This window comes from Alexandromys fortis, unplaced genomic scaffold (genome assembly GCF_014885135.2).
Source record: "Alexandromys fortis isolate MF-2015 unplaced genomic scaffold, M_Fortis_MF-2015_v1.1 scaffold_21, whole genome shotgun sequence".
NCBI lineage: Eukaryota > Metazoa > Chordata > Mammalia > Rodentia > Cricetidae > Alexandromys > Alexandromys fortis.
Genome location: NW_026067905.1, coordinates 13,439,935 through 13,463,887, shown reverse-complemented (window position 1 = coordinate 13,463,887; position 23,953 = coordinate 13,439,935). Strand labels below are relative to the sequence as shown.

Sequence of the window (23,953 nt, the reverse complement as noted above, 5' to 3'; positions counted from 1 at the left end):
CATCTTTCTGCTTATATTTTTGTACACTTATCTAATTATTTCTCCAGGATGAATTCCTAGCAGTCAGTGGCCAAATTTTATAGTTTCAGTTATTGATTGATGACTTAGACTCATCAAGTAATGCATTATTTGTCTAGGAAGAAATACAGTCTCATGTTTTCTATTAGTCATTTGTGACTTTTCATTAGTGGTTAATAATTATCGACTACTCACAATGGGTATTGAGAACCACTGTGAACATGACACCAGATTACTAGGTCAGAACTTTGCTCTGGTTAAATCTATGCAAACTGTGAGCCAGAGCTGATTCATAACAAAGGATGAAAATGATATATGAGAATATTACTGTATGGGATTTAGAAGAAAAAGAATGAAATTTGGCCTTAAAACTTTGTGGCATATATTTTTCTTTATGTGATAGTTTTATCTGCTTACATTGTAATTGACTGCTTGCCTCTCATCTCCAGTAGACTTTCAAGTTCGACAAGAAAACGTATCTGTCTGGGTTATGACTATGTGTCCAGGCACCAAGCATCTGTTGAGTTATTTACTAAATGGAGAAGTACATATATTCAATCAATTACAGCATCTGTTCCCCATGTTGTTTGTAGAAGCATGGCTACCAAGCTTTTGGGCATATGTTATGATGTTGCAGTTTTCAGACTGCCTAGAGGAAACCCACATTCTTTATTTAATTAAATTGCATCATTTTTGTGTGTTCATACCATTTCATAAAGCAAGAAGGTGAACCATCCCTCGGCTTCCACATTATGCAGCCTAATTATAAACACAGGGTCAGACCTCTATACTGGGAGGCAGCCGTTCAATAAATCAGTATTACAAATGATATGCCCCAAAGGAGTATTTACTGGTTACTTTAGCCAACTTATAAATGAGTAGCTTAAGACCACAAGTAATTAGATGGGGTCAGGAGTAAAGGATACCTATAAAATGGATAGCAAGTTTTCCCCTATTCTTTCAGGCTCATGACTTCTTTTATGCTGATTTGTGTTCTAAATTATCATTGATATGAGTATTCCAATTTATGCCTTTCAGTAGTAAAATGTAAATAATTTTGATTTTAACCATTAAGGAACAAACGAGTCATTGAGGAGCAGAAAGCTTTCTGGGCCAATTAGGAATTGTTCTTAAGTTTTGATGCTCATAATCCAGTCAGTAGCACTCTCTTCCTAGTACACTATTAATTGTATCAGTTTCTTATCATTCATTGTGTGTGTGTGTAGCTTCAGAGCTCTCATTCTACTGTGTGGGTTTTGGGGATTAAACTCACATTGTCAATTTGGCAGCAACTATTGAGCAATCTTGCTGACCCTGGTAAACTATTAATTAGAGGTAATTTTAATCAGATTTATTTCATTTGTTTTCATAATGAAGTTTAAATTTTTTAAATATTCTAGTATATTAATTTTCAACAAGTCAGGAAAGCTAACAAGTGTGAGACAGTGCTAAGGTCTTGTTGAAAGAGCATTATGAACAAACTGGCCTATTGTCTATAAATAGTAAATACCTATCAAAGATTTTTATAGGAATATGATCATAAATAGGCCCAGGACATCCCTCTCAAACACTATATGCGCATTCTAATTTTATGTTCCTGGCTTATTGCTTTGAAATTGAATGTAATTAGAATAAATAAAACACTGCTATTTTGAGTCACACCTTCATCTCCAAATAGTGTCTTAACTAGACTACTTTTTCCAACTTTAAATGTTTTCTTAATATCATATTATTTGATTTTTCCCTTTGTGAAATTTGGCAGTGTTGTATAGGGACACCTAGATTGTGCATTATTTGTTCCCTTAATCAGCAGCCCTCACTTAGTATATAATAGGATTCAGAATAAAGGTTTATTTGGTAAAAATTAATGGAACAAATAACAAATTGATTTTCATTGTTCTTCTCTGTAAAGTTGAGGAATTTGCCAGTGCATACATTTTGTCAGTCAAGACTCGTGGAATGCTAACTGTGCACCCTGGCTCTCAGTAGCAGATCTCTCTGCAGGGGATAGAGTAGTCACTGAGCTCTAGTCTTCCTTTTGCCAGCATCATCATCAGGCATCATTAGTTACTTGAGAGCTGTGGGTACCAGCTCATTTGACTACAGCTCCTTAGCTACTAGGATTGAATATTCATTCAGCCTCTACTTTTATGAATGGCTGTTTACATGCAAGAACTTTTAACAAATTGTACGAGTGTATATGGAAGAAAAGGATAGAGATAGAACAGTCAATTATACTTATGGGAAAAGTGCATAAATATTAAGTTATTGACTGTGGTTTAAGAGTTTGGCAGTATGGGGCTGGAGAGAGGGTTCAGTGTTGAGCACTTGCTCAGTTCCCAGCACCACAGGACAGCTCACACCATCTCCAGCACCCTCTTCTGGTCCCCATGGACATACATGCAGGCAAACATTCACTCATACACATAAAAATAAATAAATAAAATTTAAAAATTAGAAATAATATGGTGACTGAAGCCAAAGTACTACAGCTTTAGAGATCTCTCTTCAACAACTAGAATATTTTTTTCTGTTTGACTGTGAGATTGTATGACACACTCATCACTTTCAGTATCTTCATGTAAATAAATTAGTATTTTATAATAGGAATTATTTTTAGTGCTTTATTTTAGTGAGATCTTAGAATGTCACCATTATTCAAGCTTTAAGTTCTAATAAAGATTCTAAGAAGACATTCTAGCAGAACTTGAAAGCTCTATGTTTGGGGAGGATTGTGTGGATATGGGTATGGGTATGGGTGTGCGTGTGTGCGTGTGTGTGTGTGTGTGTGAAGCCAGAGATCAGCTTAGCTATTGTGCTAACCCTGGGTCTCCTTAAATGAGTGTAATTTTTCCTTGTCTACTTATCACAGGCATCCATAACAGAAGACCTAGCTACTTAGATGTTTTGAACTATAACTGGCAGGCAAAGGATGCTATAGTTTTCTTTTGGTATTGTGTGCCAGTGTGCTGGCAACCTCTGATTCCCCCACTGAGAATGAGTGAAAGACCTTTCTTTCCTCTAATGTAGAGACTGAGGCAGTTAACCTACCAGCATGGTTTAAGACTGCCAAATACGCAGGAATCACTGTGACTAAGAACTATACATAGACTATTCATTCATGGCTCCTCTCTGCTTGCTGGGGCTCTACCTCCACTTCACTAGGTGGCTGGGCCCTTGGAGGTTCAGGTCTTTCTGTTCCCACCTTCAGACCCGAGAATCTCTTTCCCCTGAGCCCTTGTCAGGTGTAGCAGTGCTTTCCTCCAGGCTGCTGGGTGCTGCATTGCTCTAGTGTGCAGATTGTCCTGGGGGAGGGGGCACAGATGCATGTTTAGACTATTATCTTCCTATCGCTGCGTTTGGGGAAAATGTGTCATTTATTCTGCTTTATTGATGCTAGATTTCCAAGATCCTTTATTTACTTTGTATTTATTAATTTATTATTTTTATAGCATATTAGACAATATATTTGAATCATTTTCTTTTCTGTCCCCCGGATCATCTCCTTCCCTCCCCACCCAACTTCATTATCTTTCTCTCTTAAAAACAGTACCAAAACAAAACAAGAAAAAGCATCAAGAAGCATGAAGTTCTATTTGTTTAAAGGTCTTATATTGACTGTTATCTGTGAGTGCCAAGTCAGCTTGTTATAATGTCATTTTATTAAGTATTATTTAGTTGGTCTCACTGCAGGTGAACATTTAGTCATGTTCACTCTGTGATTTTTTTCTGATATTCTTAATAGGAGGTAAAAATACCCTTTATAAGTATGTATTAGTTGTACTTCCTGTTTTGTCAAGCCTCTTAGCCAAGGGATGTGTGTTTGCTATGCCTGTAGCCAGCTTGCCCATACTTTTCATGTGCTTTCTTAGTTATACGACCATGATCATAATCTGTTTTTAAAAGAAATGCTATAGCCTTTAGCGGTCATTCCCTAGTGCTAGCAATAATATACAATCTATTTCCATAGATTAGCCTGTTCCAAATACTTCAAATGACATAAGAATATATGACCCATTTTAACAGGCTTATTTCATTAATATGTTTTTTAGAGTCTTCCATATTGTAGCAGTACTTTATATCCACACGTGCATATGGAAGCCAAATGACAGCCTCCAGTGTTGTTCCTAGTAGTAAGGAGGCTGTTTGTTCGTTCCCAGCTGCCCAGACCTGAAATAATCACTCAGAAACTATATCATTTAAATCACTGCTTGGCCAATAGCTTAAGCATATTTTTAGCTAGCTCTTACATCTTAATTTAACCCATATCTATTAATCTGTGTAATGCTGTATGGCTGTGGTTTATCAGCAAGATTCCGTCTGGCATCTGTCTGTGGCAGGGGCTAGGTGACTTCTCTGTGTCTCTGCCACTGCCTTCCACCTTCTTTCTCCCAGCATTCAGTTTAGTCGTTGTGTCTGCCCTCCCCATCCCCAGCTCTACTCTACCTTATCACAGACCAAGGCAGTTTCTTTATCCATTAACCAATAAAAGCAACACATATACAGAAGGACTTCCCACACCAGTTCCTCAGGGGTCTTTCAACTTCTTTGAGACAGGTCTCTTACATGCTTGGAGCTCAGAAAGTAGGTGAGGCCAGTAAGCCCCAGGGGTCTTCCATTCTCCTCCTCCCTAACACTGGGATAAGAAGTATACACCACCATCCTTGGCTTTTTGTGTGAGTTCTGAGGGTTAAACTCCAGTGCTTATGCTTGCTTGACAAATACCTTACTGACTGAGCTCTCTCCAGCCCCCGTTACCTTATTCCCTTTATAGCCGAGTGGGTCCTGCATCCCATGTGAACTTTGCTGTGGACTGTCTTCCAGCTGACTTTGGGTAGAACAGTCATTGCCCACACATCAATGGCTTTAATCTCCAAACTCGCATGTAATTGCTGCTGTCAGATACAGTTACTGTCTGCCCAAGCTTCCTTCCGTGAGGACAGCTGTGCCATGCTTTGATGAAGAGTTAGAAATTAAGGTTTTCTGAAACTTTTTGAAGGTTTGGAACCTGTCTGCTTCGAAAATTTAAGCTATAAAATTATATTGTCTTTTAAATATTTTATGAAACTGACCTGAATAAGTTTGACAGTAATAAGAATAACAAAGATTTGAAGGTTCACTGATTATAATTATATTTCTGAATTAATTATGAATACATTCCCTTTATGGATTTGTGCTCCATTGGCTACAGTTCAATACATGTACTTCTAAGCTCATGACACTTTTCTTCTTGAATATATATGTACGTAACTCCCTGCCTAATGCAGACTCAATTCCACTTTGTGACTGTAGTGATAGGACAGGATCTTCCGGAGGGCTGCTGGGTGGGACACCGCCTGTTACAGTGATGCCTTCTCCACTCCAGGTCTGGAAAATGAACTACAGTTTAAGTTGACCAGCAGCAGGATCACAGGGTAAGAAGTCTGTCATTAGATGACTTTGTGGTTGCATGAGCATCAGAGTGTATTATACAAACTACAGCCACTCTGATGATACTAGGTAATATGGTCATGTGATTGTCATCCGGTCTCTCTGCAGGACTGTCTGCTGTGCAAGTGGACTTTTCAGCTAAGCAGACGTATTCTTTTCCATTAACATTTCAATGGAAATTCTTTCTATTGGGATAATACATTTCTTAGCATCTTGAAACATAATTTGCTAGACAAATAATTTGTTTTCATTTTTCTTACTTCCCAGGGTTATCAAAATAATATAAGCTTACAGACCAGTTAAAGTATAGATTGCCTCTGTTTAGTAATCTAAGGTTTGCACTTACAGATACCTTACTGACTGAGCTCTCTCCAGCCCCTGTTACCTTATTCCTTTTATAGCAGAATGGTATTCTCCTGTATGGACATAACACATTTTGTTCATTTGTTATTGGACTATTGGGTTTTTTCCACTTTTTGAAATTAAGATTTATTTATTTGTATGCATGTGAGCATGCATAAGTTTTTATGTATTATGTGCATGCAGAAGCCTATGGAGGACTGAAGAGGGCATTGGATCTAGAGTTGCAGGTAGTTGTGAACCACCATGTGGGCACTAGGAAGCAAACCCTGGTCCCTTGCAAGAGCAGGAATCACTCTTAATGCTGAGCCATCTCTTCAGCCCCCACAGTTCTTTTGAACGATGCTGCTGGGAGCATTTGTGGACAATTTTCTCTCTTTTTTTTTTTTTTTTTTTTGGTTTTTCGAGACAGGGTTTCTCTGTGGGTTTGGAGCTTGTGCTGGAACTAGCTCTTGTAGACCAGGCTGGTCTCGAACTCACAGAGATCCGCCTGCCTCTGCCTCCCGAGTGCTGGGATTAAAGGCGTGCGCCACCACGCTTGTGGACAATTTTCTATAGGGCATATATCTTTATATAGGGTATAAATCTAGGAGTGGGGTTGCTTGATCAGAATCTGATCATAATCATAGACATGATAAGTCCTAAATATTAAAAATTTGAAAGACAAGAAAATCCTAAAGCTCATAGTTTCAAAAGATTAAATTCCTGAATATTGAAACCTGGACAACCAAGATTATAAAAATTGGAGTTCCCTTTCAAAAGAAAATGCCACTAAGTAGGTTGAAGCTAGTCAGGAACAGTAGCTCATACCCATAATCTCAGTGCTTGGGAAACTGAAGCAGGAAAATCACTTAGTTTAAGATCACCCTGGACTTCCACAAAGTGACTTCCAGGCTAGCCTGGGCTATAGAGTGAGGCCCTTTCTCAAACAGAAAGGTAGAAGCTGAGTTTCTGGGTAAGGGACTGGTTGTGGGTAACTGGTATTGAGAAAGTGTAGTGCTCCTTCTGCTCCTTTGTATGGTGCTGTGCTTGCCTTTGAGACTGTCCTTCCTCAGAGGGTGACAAGAAGTGGACAAGCCAGTACCCTTCTGAACCAAACACTGCTTGTGTTTGATTGTCAAAGAAGATACGCTAGGTGCGTTTAACTACCCAGCCTAATGTAGAAAGACCTGTGCATACTTACTTTCCTTTGACTAGTTGATGGGGTTTTCAAAAATGTCCCAGTGTTTGTTTGGTTAAGTTTTTTAATTCAAGTGTGTACAACTCATACCCTGTGTGAACTGAAAATTTAGAACTCTTCCTGTCATTTAAATAATAATGACTGGGGAAAGTGAAGGACTTTATAGTCATTTATTTGGGGATTTGGTGGACCTTGCAGATTCTTCTGCAAACCATAAAGATAGATTTAATGTAGGGTGTGACTGAGGCTTCCAAAGGTTCATTTTAAGGTTGCTACCAATAAAATTCCATTTGACCAAGTACATTTGATGGAAATTTTTGATGGATTGGCCAAATAATATGGCAGTGATGATTTAAAAACTCACCATTTATCTGTATTGGAATGCCATCTAGCTTATGAAATTCCAGAAGTTCTTAATAAATTAAAGTCGCATTTGTCTGGAGAACCCATTCAGTTGTTGATTGCTTTGAAAATAATTACATGCACAGCAGGATGAGGAGACCCCATCGTGTCACTGCTTGATCAACGACACTGTTCCATCAACCTCGAGGAGTGCTTATGAGTTCTTATAGACTGGATTTCCGCATAGCCAGTATAACGCCGATGTGGTCCAGATGAGAAGACAGAAAAATCTAACAGAATGCCGATGTTTCAAATCCTAAAGGAATTAGAAAATGGACAGCAGCATGTAGAAGGTGAATGTGAATGCATTCTCTGAGGGAGAAAATTCATGCAGTGTAGGGCTCGACATTGCAATTAATAACTATGGAAGTTGGCCAGCTCTATGAATTGCCTCCACTCAGTTGCCGTTTTCAGTTGCTACAGCACAGTAAATACACTTTTTTGTATTTTTTCCTTTTAGTTTTTTTGTTTGAGTTTTAAGTGGTTGGCATTTTTAAAAATAATTTGCTATGTTATATATTTCATCTTCACATTTCCTGTACTAGAAGTATACATTATATAAGGTTTAGAGAGTTCTGGTTCATTTTTATGGCTTTTTGTTGCAAAATGAACTCAACAAAAGAGTGTTATTACCTAAGTGAACTACCTAAGGATTGTGTGTGTGTGTCAAGACTCAAAGCTTTCCCAGGAGAGATGTTCTTTTTGTACATCTGCATTTGTGCCACATAAAATTTCTTACTACATTGGCTCTTTGGGTGTAACTCCTTGAAAATTTTGATTTGTCTCATCAAAACACGTAGGTTTCCATTAAGGGAGTTAATTTATTTCATTGCTGTGTGTGTGCTGTGTGTGTGCAGGAGCCCAGGGAGAGCAGAAGAGGATTTCAGACCCTCAGAACTGGATTTAAAGTCAGTTGTGTGCTGACTCTTATGGGTGCTGGGGAGCAAACTCTAATTACAGGAGCAGTACCTGTTCTTACCACTACGCCATCTCTGAAGCTACCTCCCCTCCCCCCACATCCCTCCTTTAAGGATGTTTTAGATGACAGCATTTATAAAGCTGAGTGCACATGGTTACCAAAGGGGGTGGGGGGGAAGGGTTTTGAAAAGATTAGTAAAATTCCAAAAAGAAGGGAAAAAAGATTTTGAAGGCATGAGGAGGCCACGGTATGCAGCAGAGGCTTGACACTGTAAGAGGGCCTGGAGCTCCTGCAGGGAGCTTGAGAAAGGCCATTGGTGAAGGCGCAGCCTCAGTTTCAGGTGAAGCCTCAGGATTGAAGAGGCTGTGGGAGTTGAGGCAGTGTTAGGGTCCCTGATTAGAGCCCATGAGAGGCTATTGGTGAAAGTGCAGGCCAACTGAAGCAGGAGACGTCAGTGTTTTGGAGATACCAGTACCACAAACAACCACCAGGGACAGCAGCAGGCATGGAGTGGAGCTGGCCTGAACCTATGAGACAGGCTATGTGTGCTGTGACAAGCTGTTTGGAGTGTAGAAGATTATAGACCCTGAGTTTTATGCTGTTGAACTTTGGTTTTGCCTTGATTTCATTGTGACTCTCCTTATTCTTCCTTCTTGGGAAAAGAAAGTATTTAAATTTTTTAAAAATAGGAACCCACAGTTAGGAGATCTTGGCTATTTTAGAGAGGCTTTAGAACTTCAGAGACTTGGATATTATAGAGAAACTTTGAACCTTGAAAGAGATTTTTGGCTGTTTTAAAGGGATTGAACCTTTAAAGGTTTGGGTTTTTAGAGGCTGTGGGACTTACAAAGTTTGGAAAAGGCCTGACAGCTGGATCTCATGGCGTTTCCTCAGCTGAGGCTCCTTCCTCTCTGATGACTTACTCCAGCTCGTGTCAAGTTGACACACAACCAGCCAATGCCGGTGTCTTGTGGTGTGTTCTTCCAGTTGTTAAAGGAAGAAGTAAGCCGCTGGCTCTTCTGGAGGATGGGAGGATGGGAGAATTTCCTGCTCCGCCTTGTTTTGCTTTGTTATGGGCTATAGACCAAGCTGACCTCAGACTCCTATCTTTGCCTTGACCTTGCCAGTGCTAATGCCACCAGTGTGTTTGTGTGGTACTGGGAACAAAACCCACGACTTTATGCTTGCTAGGCAAGCACCCTGCTAACTAATTTATGCACATGTTTACTGATAATATTGTCATTATTTAGTAATGGTTTGCAGAAAAGCTTGGAGAAGAATACAGTTCTCCATAGAAATAGCACAAGCTTGGCTGTCAGTTCTTTGGGTGGAAAGCCACTGTTGCACTTACTATGTCACATTGCCTGCTTTCCCTCTCTTCAGGTCTCCACTCTGTCAAACCTGATGGATTTCATCATTCATTCAACTTTCTAACATTTCTGAAATCTGACTATGTCTTAAAATTGATGGTAGTTCATAGTTATTGACTGGTTTTTCTTTCTTAGCATTGTAGAAAATAATGGTACTTCTCGTAATTGTAGCCTGTGTTAAATGCAAGGTGGTGCCAGCGCCAGCTCTGAACTCCTGTTGTGAAGTTGAACTGGGGTAGTGTGACTTTATGGAAGATACTGACCAGATACTAGCCTTCCTTTTCTTGCTCTCCATTTTCCAGAAGAGTTTGCGCGAAGTTGGCATTATTCTTCCTCTACGAACTGGAAGAACTTGCTAGTTGTTTGGATTTGAGAGGTTTGCTGAGATGTGTTAGAAGGGTCAGACGTTTAGAGCCATCTTCTCCTCCCCTCCCCCCCGCCCCCGTTTGAGCATCTGCACCTGTGTTACCTGTGTTTCTGAGGCACTCGCTTTGCAGCATGGCTGTATCTTGACCATAGTTTTTACTATGTTAACTGACTTAAATGATATCATTTTTCATGCTGGGTTCTGTTCTATCTAAATAGATCTATCTTACATCCTGAAAATGATCATGTGAGGTAGGTAAATTTCCCAACTTTACAGATGAGGAAAGACAGAGCAGTTAGTTAACTGCACAAAGTCCTATAGTTCAAGCTGTAAACAAGTTAAACACATGAGTAGAAGAGAATCCGAAAGGGTACCGTGTGGAAATAAGAAACCACATTATGCATATTAGTGTGCCAATTTTTGGAATAAGTATTTCTTATTGGTTTTAATCTTGACCCTGTAACTGTGAGAGAGCACAGATCAGGTGATCAAGGTTCAGGTAGCTGGTTGTGTTCTTTCCTCTCTCAGTGAAGGAGCATTTGGATGTCTTACATAATATAGCTTGAGATGCTGCAAAGGCCTGGCAAATTTTATCACATTCTCTGCCAAATCAAAGACTTCCTTTAATTGCTGATGCAACAAAATAACTTAATGGATTTTGAGTAGAGAAAAAAGGGATATACCTCTCAGCTTTAGAAAAGCTAATTACATTTATTTATCTGGGGGCCCCTCATGCCACAGCACTCCTTTGGAAGTCAGAACAGCTTGCAGGTACCTGCTCTTCTCTCCCACCTGTGGGCTCTGCGGTGTGATTCCTGTTGTCAGACTTGGTGGCAAGCACCTTTACCCTTGGCGCTGTCTTTCCGGCTCTAACCTCTAAGCTTTTGTGAGGGACATTTCACCAAAGTGAAAATCAAGAGGCAGGAATGTTACCCCTTGAGTGGATGAAATGAACAGAACAGATAATGTATTCGGTGGCTTTGTTTTGGTTCAGTCTGACAATGGCCGACTATTTCAATTAGTATGTGTTGAAGATACAGGATTTTATCACCCTGAAGTTGTTGCAGAGCCATAATATGTATTTGTTCATTTGCTTAAGAAAGAACAATGCTAGGGATAAGGAATATATTTGGAATAAGCCACATCTAAATATGATGTTTATTTCTTTTCCTAAAGGTTTTAATTAAAATATATTCATTATGCATAAGATTTCATTATATCATTGTCTGTGAGTAAAAGCTATAAATAGCCCAAATATACAACTGTTGGATATTGGTATATTTCATTACTGCATAGACATTTACAGTGGGTGTAGAATTGTTTTGGGGACCTTGGCTTCTCCATGGGAAAATAAGCAAGGTAAGCTGTGTGCATGCTTGGGCTTCTTTCCTGGGAGCAGAGCCTGAACTGTGGCGAGGGAGGACAAAGCCAGAACTGTTTGAGCAGACTCCCTGATTCAAGCTAGAGTTTGAAAGGGCGCTGGAGGGGACATCCTGCCTAGAGCTCCAGAGAGCGCAGATGATCCCTTGACTGTATCCTAACCTGTGCATGTGTGAAAGGAAACCAGTGGCCCAGGAAAAGGCACACAAAAAATGGGGTAGCCATTTTCCTAAAGCTAACGTAGTCCTGAGAATATTTTATCACCAGTGCATTTACGAGTGAGTCTATTAAGGATCAGACTGATTTCGGGTAACTTTATTGACTTGTTCCAAAACAGAGCCCAACCTAAGGAAAGTAGTGTAACAAGATCTGGCAAACAGGAATATAAAGTTTACAGTGTGCAGCTTACAGGAGAAATCTTTTAAGTGAGCAAGAAAAAAAAAATAGCCAAGAGAATAAAAGAATAATAAAAGTGGATGCAGAAGAGATAGTGTCTTACTTAGGTTTTTGTTGCTGTAAAGAGACACACACTATGACCACAGCAACTGTTATAAAGGAAAACGTTTAATTGGGGGCTGCTTACAGTTCAGAGGTTCAGTCCATAGTAATTTGGCAGGAAGCATGGCAGCATGCAGGCAGACATAGTGCTGAGAGTTCTATATCTGGATCCAAAGGCAGCATCTGAAACCTCAAAGCCTGCACCCAGTGACACACTTCCTCCAACAAGGCCACACCTACTCCAATAAGACCACACCTTCTAATAGTGTCACTCCCCGTGAGCCTGTGGAGGCCACTTTCATTCAGACCACCACAAATAGGGATGATGAAATACCAGAGATGATAAAATACCTAGTGTAAATAAACACATATATATATTTGGAGACAGGGTTTCTCTGTGTAACCTTGGCTGTCCTAGAACTAGCTCTGTAGACCAGGCTGGTCTTGAACTCACAGAGATCCACCTGTCTCTGTCTTCTGAGTACAATTAAAGGCCTGTCCCACCACTGCCCAGCTTGTAAATATATTATTATGTTATTGCATGTTGTTATATGTTACATATAAATAAATTTTCAGAGGAAAACATGAGCATCATATAGAGTAATATGAAGGCCACATAAAAACTACAGGAAGGATGGTAAAAGATGTTCAGTGAAAATATACTATATAGGATCAACAGCATATTAGCCAGGGAAAGACCAGTGGACTGGAAGATGTGGCAAGTGAAGGCAATCAAAATGAAGCAGGGAGCCTAAAAGGGTGAGAGAAGACAGGAAAAGAATACATAAATAGCTGAAATTCTCAACATTTGCTGAACACTGCAAATCAGATTTTCAACCTTTAATCATTGGGACCAGAAAATGTATCTTTATCAGTCCTTGTTGGGGACTGCAGACCACCAGACCCTGAATTTTCTGCAAACAACTTGTTTTCCTCTGCCATGAGCAGCCTGCAGCTGCTCTGAGTATGGACCTTGATGGCAGGGGAGTGGTTTCTGGTGGCTGCAACTGAAAGATCCCGAGGACTAGGGCATGGCCAGAGCCCTATGTAAGCTGCCCCTGAACACAATAAAGGGGGCATTCTTGTTTCAAGGATGACCCATGTCCCCATGTTTCTGTCTATGTGTTTGTGTGTTTAAATCCCCAGGCCCTTGCCCGAGACTCGCTAACCATCTCATAGTACAAGTGCGTAGTACCATACAGCGGGCATAGTACCATACAGCGGGCATAGTACCATACAGCGGGCACAGTACCATACAGCGGGCACAGTACCATACAGCGGGCACAGTACCATACAGCGCATATAGCACATGAGAGCTGTCCTGTCCATCACAGCAGCAGCTCTGGTCTCTGCTAGGTGCCGGTGGCCCTACTATATGGAGGGAGAAAAACAATCACCCCTGGACGAAAGCCACCTCCACAAGCCCTCAGGTCTAGAAGCTCAATGAGCCCCATGCAAAAGAAAGTTAACAAAATTGTGTCAATAAGCGTCATATTCAAAATTTTGAAAAGCAGAGAAAAAGATAAAAATCTTGGAAGCAGCCAGACTGGAAACATGGTACAGAGGATCAGAGGTGGAGATAACAACCTCCAGCTTCTTCCAGAAGTGAAGGGCGCCAGCATGGCTGTGACAGTCGATGTGACTTTCAAAGATGGAAGTGGATGTTCTTGAAATTTTGCTATTCTTTGTGTGACCTAATTCCTCTCCTTTGTCTGTGAGACCTGTTAGTCAATCTTCTGTTTAATCTGTTCTACTTGTAAGATGTGAGTTTTCTCTTTGGGTTAGTGAGCTTTTCAATTCCATCTGCATTTCAGCCTGAGTTCTTGTCAGTGTTTCTATTTCTTACTGAGTTTTGTTTTCAGATCCTGGTGTCCTTCTTATTTCCTTCAGCCCACGTCTGTGTCTTCAGGGCATTACTGAGATATGTATTCCCTTTATGTTCATTGACCTGTTTCTTTGTGTCCTCTCTAAACTTCTTGAATTCTTTGATGAAGTTCTTGATAGTTCTGTTAAGATCTGTACCTTGGGATCCAACCATCTGATTCTCATTGGAGAACTTAGGACTTGTGGATTTTGGAGGAGACTTACTGTTTTGATTGTCATACTGTTTGTGGTTTTGCAATGAGACCTGAGTGTGAAAATTTTTTGTTGTTGGTTTTGGGTCTGATATGAACACACAGTCTGGGTTTTACACGATGTCTTGTTCCAAGCCTGCATGTTGGGAAGGTACAGGCAGGCCTGCTAAGATGGCTGGGATGCTGGGCATGGGTCCTGGGTTCTATCTGAGAATTGGGGTGAGTGGTGGAGGCTTAGGGCTAAGAGGGCTGGGGTGTGCTTGGTTAGTCACAGGGTGTGTTGACTGGGCTGTGCCTGCTATGATGTGCCATGGAATAAGGTCTTGCAGACTGAAAGTGAATGTTTATAATATGATCGTGAACATTTATTAAAAAATAAAAAAAAAGGATATTACATCTCCATGGTAAAGATGGACACTCTCAATTGTGATCAGTAAGAAGGAAGACTGCCTTTGTCACCACTGAACCATAAATCCTGCTGACCTTCAACAAGAAAAAGAGTAAGTCACACACACACTGGAAAGGCAGAAGTAACACTGTCTGTATTCAGAACTGATTTGATCTTATATTTGAAAATATCAAGAGGGAAACTTTAATCCATTCCTCCCCTGGACGACTTGCTGAACTTCAGCTGTTCTAATAAGTGTGGACCTCCAATATGCTTAATATGAGGCATTTTTCATTGACTTATTTGCCATTTGTAGATTCTCTTTGGCACAGTGTATTAGTTACCTTTCTCATCCTGTGACAAAACACCTGACCGAAGCCACCAGAGGGGAGAGGTTTATTTGGGTTCCCGTTTCAGATGGTGCAGACAGGCACAGGAATGGCTGTGTGTGTGTATGTGTGTGTGTGTGTGTGTGTGTGTGTGTGTGGTGTGTGTGTGTGTAGTGAAGGAGCTCCACACACACATTGCAGACAGACCACGCAGCATGGAAGCTGCTCCAGTGACCCTCCTACACCAGCCAGGGCCGCCTCCTAAGGTTGCCCAGCCTTACAGAGCAGCACTGCCGCATGGGATATTATAGTAATGATGTCTGTTCAAATCTTTATCATAATTTGCTTCCTTATTATTGGCTTTTAATAACTATTTGAACATTTAGATAATGGACTTCATTGATAGGTGTTTTGCCAAGATTTTCTTGTTTGAAGCTTCATTGTACAAGTTCTTAGACCTTAATAAAGACTACTACTAACTTTTTTCTTTTTTAAAAAAGATTTTTTAGTTTATTTATTATGTATACAGTGTTCTGTCTGCATGTATGCCTGTAGGCCAGAAGAGGGTGCCAGATCTCATTACAGATGGCTGTAAACCATGATGTGATTACTGGGAATTGAACTCAGGACCCCTGGAAAAGCAGCCAGTACTCTTAACCTCTGAGCCATCTTTCCAGCCCCTAACTTTTTTCTTTATGAATCATACTTTTACTTTTATAATTAAAAAACTGTCAAACCAAAGGTTATCTAGGCTTACAACTCTAGGAATTGTTTTTTTTTTTCTAAGAGGCTCAATACTTGGGTTGGTTCTCACACCCTCTTCCCCTTCTTCCTTCTTTAGTTTTCTTATTTTCAACTTTATTGAGTTTGCATTTCTTTTATTTATTTATTTTATAATATGGGTGTTTTGCTGGCTTGTCTGGTACAACGTGTGTGCCCAGTGTCTGTAGAGGTTAGAAGAGGATGTTGGATCCCTTCTAACTAAAGTTGCTGTCAGATGTGAGTCACCGTGTGGGTGCTGGGAACTAAACCTGCCTCCTAGAAGAACATTAAATGCTTTTAACTTCTAAGACATCTCTCCAACTCCTAGTTGCACTTCTTAAACACCATGTTTGTTCCAACTTTATCCTATCAATGGTGTCGAAATTTAAAATATAAGAGGATTGACTAAAGTAAATTCTTACTTTCACTTTTTCTTGTATAAAGGAAAGCATTTTCAGGCTGATATGGCAGCTATAATCCCAGAACTGAAGAGGCTGAGGCAGGAGAATGGCCATCAGTTTGATTTTATTAATTACCTTAAAATTATTACTAACACTCTGAAGAATTGGTTGAGAATAAAATCTTCATCTGTCTTGTCTTTGGGGGGGGGGTTGAGATAGGGTATCTCTGTCCTGGAACTCACTCTGTAGACCAGGCTGTCCTCAAACTCACAGAGATCCACCTGCTTCTGTCTCCCGAGTGCTGGGATTAAAGGCATGTGCCACCACCCCCCAGCTTAATTTTGGTGTTCCTTAACAAGTTGATAAATTTTAAGTACATGTTGCTATAGTCCATACATCTTTTTCCATCTTCTCCTTTTTTTCCACAGGTATCAGAGAAGAAAGGAAAAGAAGCCAATAGTGGTTTTGGTGGGCCAGTCGTTAGTTCTCTATATCATGAAGAAACAATCAGGTAAGTACTCTTAGTACTTTTTTCTTTGTTCTTGTTTTGTTAGTTTGTTTTTGTTTTGTTTTCTTTAAGATGGTCTCATTTGGTCAAGGTCAGCCTTGAACTCACCAAGTAGCTGAGGATGACCTTAAACTTAAACTCCTCACTTTCTTGCCCCTGTTTACTGAGTGCTAGGATCACAGGTATATACCACACATGATTTTTCTTAGTACTTTTGGCATTTTCATCTATATGTAATAAATATTATTGAGCAAAATATTGTGCTAGAGGTAAACGTAGTTAGACTTGACCTTAGTTCACCAAGTCATCTAAATATTGATCTTTTTCTGCTAGTTCTAATTTTATCATATGTTTATTTATTGTATATATGGGAGGTTTGGCATGTGTGTGCCACAGTATATATACAGAGAGAAACATGAATGCTCAGAGTATTGAAAGCCCTTATGCTCTTACAACCATAGTAATTCTCTTACTGTTCTCTTACTACTACAGTGGATGTGGAAACCAATAATTAGTCATGCTTACAATGGGAAAATTCATTTTACTAGTGTTACAATTCCATTATAATAAATTTAATCCTAATAATTTTTCCTGTACTGAAATGTTAGATTATTGCAGTAAAGTACCTACCAGCTATATTCTTAGAATTTCTTCAGATGTATCAAAATGCGGTTCAACAATGAAAACAGACTATTTTCTGAAGTTTATGCCATGGGTATTTGGGTAATATATGGTACTGTTACTTTTCTAAGTCAATCTATGCTTTAACTGATGTTAATTACAAATTCTTGACAGAATTATGTTCAACTGATATGATAATCATTGTTTTTTCAAAAGGATATAAAACAATGTCTTTTATAGAATGTTTTGGTTTTGATGTTTTAAGACAGGGTTTCTCTGTGTATCCATAGTTGTCCTGGAACTCACTTTGTAGACCAAGATGGTCTCGAACTCACAGAGATCCGCCTGCCTCTGCCTCCCAAGAGCTGGGATTAAAGGCATGCGCCACCACACTCAGCTTTTGCAGCTTATTTTTGAGTACTCTGATATATAAACTTTGTCATGTTTCTGCTGGATTTGCTCTAGACATCAATATGTACATTGAGAAATTAGGGTAAGAATTAAAAGTAGAATAAGTGAAGGGTGTAATGCCCACTCTATCCTGCAATTAGGTTTGAGCTTCTCAGTTATATTTTGTAGTTTGATACCTTATAATCTGCTAGAATTTTAATTCCACTTACCCAGGCAGCCATCTGGACCTTCTCTAAGCAAAGCCAGTCTAGTGTACAGCTGAAATGATTGATGGGCTCTGGAATTGATTAGTTGTTCTGTGAGACAAATGAAGTGTCTTGGCAGAAAATACCAGAGGTCACTGCTGTGGTCAGACCAAAAAGCTCGTAGAATTTCAAAGAGATGTTTTCATTGTTGACTTATAAGTTTCAGTTTTTAAGCAGTAATAACATTTTGAGGTTATTTTGAAAAATAACTTTTCATTGGTTACTGGCTGCTCTTTAGTGTTGATTATAAAGAGGAAGAATGTAGGTAAAAACTAAGATGAAAATCAAAACAAAGCTTTGTGCATTGTTTTCTTGGTCAGAATAAAAACTTGAATGAAAGCATAGAAAGCTTGACACTGATAAGGAAACTACTGTGAATTGTTAAAAGCAGTATGTAATTGGATAAAAGGTGGCAGCATGGAGTGGTTTTATGGCTATTTGTAACATCTGATGGTATAAAATTTTACTTAGGGTTTCATGCAAAGCCTCACATTGTAACCTGATTTTGGCAAGTCTGTTTAAGGACTCTATTAAAAACATAGTTTATGTTTTAAAGATGGAGTATTTGGGTTCTGTTGCTGTCATCAGGCTTAGTCATGAGACACACCGTTCTTAGCCCTAAGAGCTTCTGTTTGGCTGGTTGGTGTAATCCTTCTCTATTTCACTGCTGCCTGTGATCAACACGGTGTTAACACTTTGGTGATCGGTGATAAATTAGATGACATATGTCTTGTTACAGTCTGGTTGTTGTTGAGGATACACAAGTGTGTGCAGGCAAATGGGCAACTCTCTCGTGAGGATCTGACTGCTCAGAATGAACTTGAGCTATGGATTTATTCAGCCTGTAAAACCTCAGCTGGCATAAATAATTGAGAAAGCAAAGGTTTGTCTGTGGTGCATACCTCAGGGACTTATGGATCCCTTCCTGCTCCCTACCTCCCTTTCTTATGAAAATGATCCCAGTTGCACTCCCAGATAATAACACACCAAGCAATTAAAAGCCATGGGTGGCTGGAGAGAGGAGAAAAGGTTTAGTTAATGAGCTTTTCCTCTTCCAGTGCCCATGAGAGCCTCAGGAATGACAAGGCGATTAAAGCAAAGAGATAATTATAGATTATGTGAAAATGGGTCCCTGGGGACAGGCAGGTCTTGACATAAACAGTAAGTGTTGTAACAGTCTCCTGGCCCTCATATTCGCCCTTTTCTAATGTGCTTCATTTAGCTCCTGTGTGCTCTGTGCCATGATGCCAACCAAGCATACAGGCAGATCCACCTGTTTGCAGATCAACAACCCTTTAGAAAAGGGGTTATTCACTAACCAGATTCACCATCCATCCTTTTAGCTCCTTTTCTTTGTTCCCTTCCTTTCCCCTACTTTGTACTCTCCTTTCTCCCCTATGCCCTCATCTTCAGGTAGTGATTATGAAATGCTAACACTTGTTTACAAAGTTTCCTGTGGATATATGTGCTTGTGTATCAAAGTATGCATATGTGTGTGTAAGTTTTAAATATAGTTTATCCATTACAATATTAAGAGAAGATATGTTGAGGCTGGGAAGAAAGCTTAGCAGCCAAGAGCACTAACTGATCTTTTAGAGGTTCCAGGTTTGATTCCTAGGACCCACATGCTGGTTTATAATCCTAGTCCTAAGGGATCTGACTCCTTCTGACCTCTGAGTACCTTGCACATATGATACATGAATATACATGTATGCAGACACTCATATACATAAAATAAGCTTTGGAAATTAAAAACAAGAGAGGCAATATATGCATTATAAGTAATAGAAACAAGGTCCCTCACCATCTATTCATCTAAGAATAGTCCTCCTCTTACACTTTGGTCACTCTGCTCAAATCATGGTCCCTTATTTTAAGGTTTTTGAAGCTCTAATTAGGATTTGTTAGATGGATTGATTAACAGTGATAATGCCCAAGTATGGTAAATTACCTCACCTTAAAACGTGCTATATTATTATATATTTTTAGACAGGGTCTGACATAGCCCAGGATGGCCTTCAACTTTTGATCCTCCTGCTTCTGCTTCCTAAGTGGAGGTATACTATCATGTCTTGCTATGCCATATTATGAAGCTAATATAATGACAATCATCATCATTAGTTGTTTGTACTCATAATCATATTATGTTCTATGAGCTATTTCACTTAATCTTATTAAATGTAGATGTTAGTGGTATCCCTGTATTCCACATAAGGACACACATATAAGGTTAGATTTCTTGCCCAAGGTCAATATGGTTAGTACTCTTCCAATTACTGTGCCTCACTGAAATGTTTGAAGAGACAGCATAATTTCTAATTAATGAAAAAGAGTTTGACAGTTGCTATTATATTAGTATAATATCTTCAGTTAAAAAAATCCAATACCTTTTCCTTTCAGCGTTCATAAGAATGTACTTCCCTGATAAAGTTTGACTCTAGTCTCTCATTTATCACTATGCTGATGATGCTTCCTTTGGATTGTTTTATTGATTTTAGACTCAGTTTAATGGTTGGGAATGTTAACTGGCCCTGTGGAGAAGTCTTTTAGCAAAGCAGGTGTGTGAATTTTTCTGGTGTGGGCACTGATTTTCCAGGGATCGATCAGAATTAGGCATTTTTTTTTTCATGGAGACATTTAAAGCATCAGCAGTTTTCTTTCAAATTTGTTACGAGCTAGGCAGAGTCTAAAAGGTGGAGTAGCTCTTCAGCAGTCGGGGTCTGTATAAAGTCACAGCTAAGTAACTCTACAGTATAGCTAATTATCTTTCATCAGTAGACAATTTCTACATGTCTGTTTGATAGACAAGGGTTCAAGAATTATTTTAAGAGTAAACTACAGAAATCCAGATAGTTTGTAAGTGCTTTAATCTTAGGGCAGTATTCCTTAAATGTGATCACTGTTCAAACAGTGTTTGCCTCTACTGGTTCTTTGCCTGTTGGTCTTATAACCAAAGTATTTCGTACAGGAGCTATGACTTGCAGGATTCTTCTGAGGCTCACAATTGGTAAAATTAAGACTCACAGCCAGTGATCTATAAGGGGAAATTAACATCTAAGATTTAATTACATATTAAATAGAGCCAAGAATTACTTTTTCTAGCTGTCACGGAACTCACTTTGTAGACCTTGAATTCATAGAGATCCACCTGATGCTGCCTCTTGGGTGCTAGGATCAAAGGCGGAAGCTAGAACTTTTAATATACTAAATTAACCCTTGAGTTAGGAATTGACTTTATCTGACCAGCTTTACTAGAAACCACTGACCACACTCTTCTTTCAGAGAAACAGCTGTGAGTAAAATTGAGATGTGTCTTGTTCATAAATATTTCCTGTTATTACTTTTTGGCTGTGGGTTTTTTGTTTGTTTTGCTTTGCTTTATTTATTTATTTATTTATTCATTCATTCATTTATTTATTTATTTATTTATTTTGAGACAAAATTCTCTGTAGCTCCTGGAACTAGCTCTTGTAGACCAGGCTGACCTTGAACTCACAGAGATCCGCCTGCCTCTGCCTCCTGAGTGCTGGGATTAAAGGGGTGCGCTACCATGTTTTACTTTTTTTTTTTTTTTAACACAGGAGGTAAAGTATCTAAAGCAAGAGTCTTCGGAGGCATATATGAGACATTCTTCCCTTCCATTAGTACTCAGTTCACTTGTCTAGAAGGACAGTGTTGTTTTTCTTGACCCCTGACCCCGAGAGCAGGCCATTTTTGTTCTCTAACTAACTTGCTATGTTGCCAGCATGAGCAGGGCTCTTTGTGATGCACTGTCCTGTCTGCTCTGCTCCTCTACTGTTCCCTCTGAACACCCTGCCACAGGCAGTTGCTTACAGTTTGTTTGCCTGAGCAACTTTCCTTTGTTCAACCAGTCTGTTTATTTTACCGAGTCCTTTGTATAATGTGATGTCATTTGCCAGCTCACCTTCTAATGCTTTCTTTGACTATCCTTATTTTTATTTTTATTTTGAATTCACAAAAAGTCATGTATATATGTTTGTGGGTGCATTGTGTTATCTTAATTTGTATTTACATTATAGAAAGAATCAAGCAAGTTAATGTCCTGGTCGCCTCACAGATTTATCACCTTTTGTGGTATAAACTTAAAATTGTCCTGATTTTATAAATCATAAGAGTGTATGTAACTGTGGTCACTGAAATGTGTTCCTCCAGTGTAACTGAAACTTCGTTGCTTTGACCAACATCTTCCTTTCCGACCCTCCCTCCCTCTTCCAGTCTTTGGTAACCATTCTTCTTACTGTATTTCTGTGAAATTTACTCTTTACAATTCCACATAAAAGCAAGGTCACACAGGGTCTTTCTGTGCTTGACTTCTTTCACCAAGCATGGTTTCTTAGTTACTTCTCTGTCACTGTGAAGAAACACCATGACCAAGACAACTTGTAAGCACATTCAATTTGGGCTTACTGTAAGCAGAGGCTGCTCGTTTGTTTCCCGGCTGCCCAGACCCAAATATTCACACACAAACTATATTAATTGCAACATTGTTTGACCAATAGCTTAGGGGTATTTCTAGCTAGCCCTTACATCTTAAATTAACCCATTTCTGTTCATCTGTGTATCATCACTCCTACTGGTAAGGTTCTGCGTGTCCTTTTCCTTTGGCAGCTACATGGCATCTCCCTGATTCCACCTTCTTTCTCTCTCAGATTTCCTACCTGGCTTTACTCTGTCTGCTAAGCCATTGGCCGAAAAAGCCTTATTCATCAGCCAATAAAAGCAACACATACACAGAAGTGCCATCCCACATCAGCTTACAGTTTCAGAGGGTGAGTCCATGACCATCATGGCGGAAAGCGTAGCAGTCAGGCAAGCATGACTGGAGCATTAGCCGAGCACTTACATGTTGAAACAGCCAGAAGGGAGAAAGAGCTAACTGGAGTGATGTGGGGTTTTGAAGTCTCAAAGGCCACCCCTGTGAAATACCTTCCTCAACAAGGCTGTACCTCCTAATCCTTCCCAGCCAGTTCTACCAACTGGGAGCCATACGTACAGCTGTCTTAGACTGTTTGGGATATTCTCATTAAAAATTCCCTCTAGCTCCACCTGTGCTGTCACAGATAATAAAATCGCCTTCTTTTGTTGCAGTGTTTGTCATGTTTTCTTCAGCCATCTTGATAGACACGGGTTGCTTCCATGTCTAAGCTATTTAAATATTGTGGATATAAATGCAAATATCTCCCCCCAATACTGATTTCAGCTCCTTTAGCTGTATACTCAGAAGTACATTGCTGGAAAACATGGTAGCTCCATATTTGTTTTTTCAGCTACTTCAGTAGTTTTTCAAAATGCTTTATGATTAACAGCCTACAAGGGCCCTTTTCCTCCCTGTTCACCAGCACTTGTCAGCATGTAACTTCTTAGGAATAACTAGTCTAGCAGGCAAGAGATGATTCTCATTGTGCCGTTAATGTACAGTTCTCTTCTGATTAGCAATCCTAAATGTTTTTTATAGCTGCAGGCCATCCATCTCCCTCCCCCCGCCCCCCTTTTGGAGAATTGTCTCTTCAGGACCTTTTTCTTTCTTTCTTTCTTTCTTTCTTTCTTTCTTTCTTTCTTTCTTTCTTTCTTTCTTTCTTTTTTTAATTTATTAAAGATTTCTGTCTCTTCTCCACCTCCGCCTCCCCTTTCCCTCCCCCTCCCCCATTCAAGTCCCCCTCCCTCGTCAGCCCAAAGAGCAATCAGGGTTCTCTGCCTTCAGGACCTTTTTCATTTTTAAATCATTTATTTATTTATTTATTTATTAAAGATTTCTGTCTCTTCTCCACCTCCGCCTCCCCTTTCCCTCCCCCTCCCCCATTCAAGTCCCCCTCCCTCGTCAGCCCAAAGAGCAATCAGGGTTCTCTGCCTTCAGGACCTTTTTCATTTTTAAATCAGGGTATTTGTTTTCTTGCCATTGAGGTGGTTTTTTATTTGTTTTGTTTTTGTTTTTGTTTGTTGTTGTTGGAGGCGTTCTAAACATTTTTATTTATTTTTTAAAATTTCATTTTGTATTCTACTACAGTTTTCTCTCCCACTCCTTCTCCTGCCCCTCCTTGCCTTCCCCCCACCCCAGCCCACTTGCCATCCATTCCTCCCAGTGAGTCAACAAAGTCTGCCACAGTAAATTGGGGCAGGACCAATACCCTTCCCCTGCATTAGACTGAGCATGGCATCCCACCATCGGGAATGGGCTCCAAAAGACTAGCTCATGCCCCAGGGATAGATCCTGGTCCTACTGCCAGGGCCCCTCTATGTCCAAGCTTCACCACTGTCTCCCACATATGGA

At 39.7% G+C, this 23,953-nt stretch overlaps 1 protein-coding gene across 1 annotated transcript in view; it reads left to right on the top strand.

Annotated features, from left to right (window-relative positions):
• The window catches only part of Acbd6 (acyl-CoA binding domain containing 6), a 146,324-nt gene that overhangs the window by 31,470 nt on the left and 90,901 nt on the right, over positions 1 to 23,953 (top strand). The window contains exon 4 of the mRNA XM_050135160.1: positions 16,308 to 16,390. Within this exon, the coding sequence (XP_049991117.1) occupies positions 16,308 to 16,390 (83 nt within the window). The remainder of the gene's footprint in view (positions 1 to 16,307; positions 16,391 to 23,953) is intronic.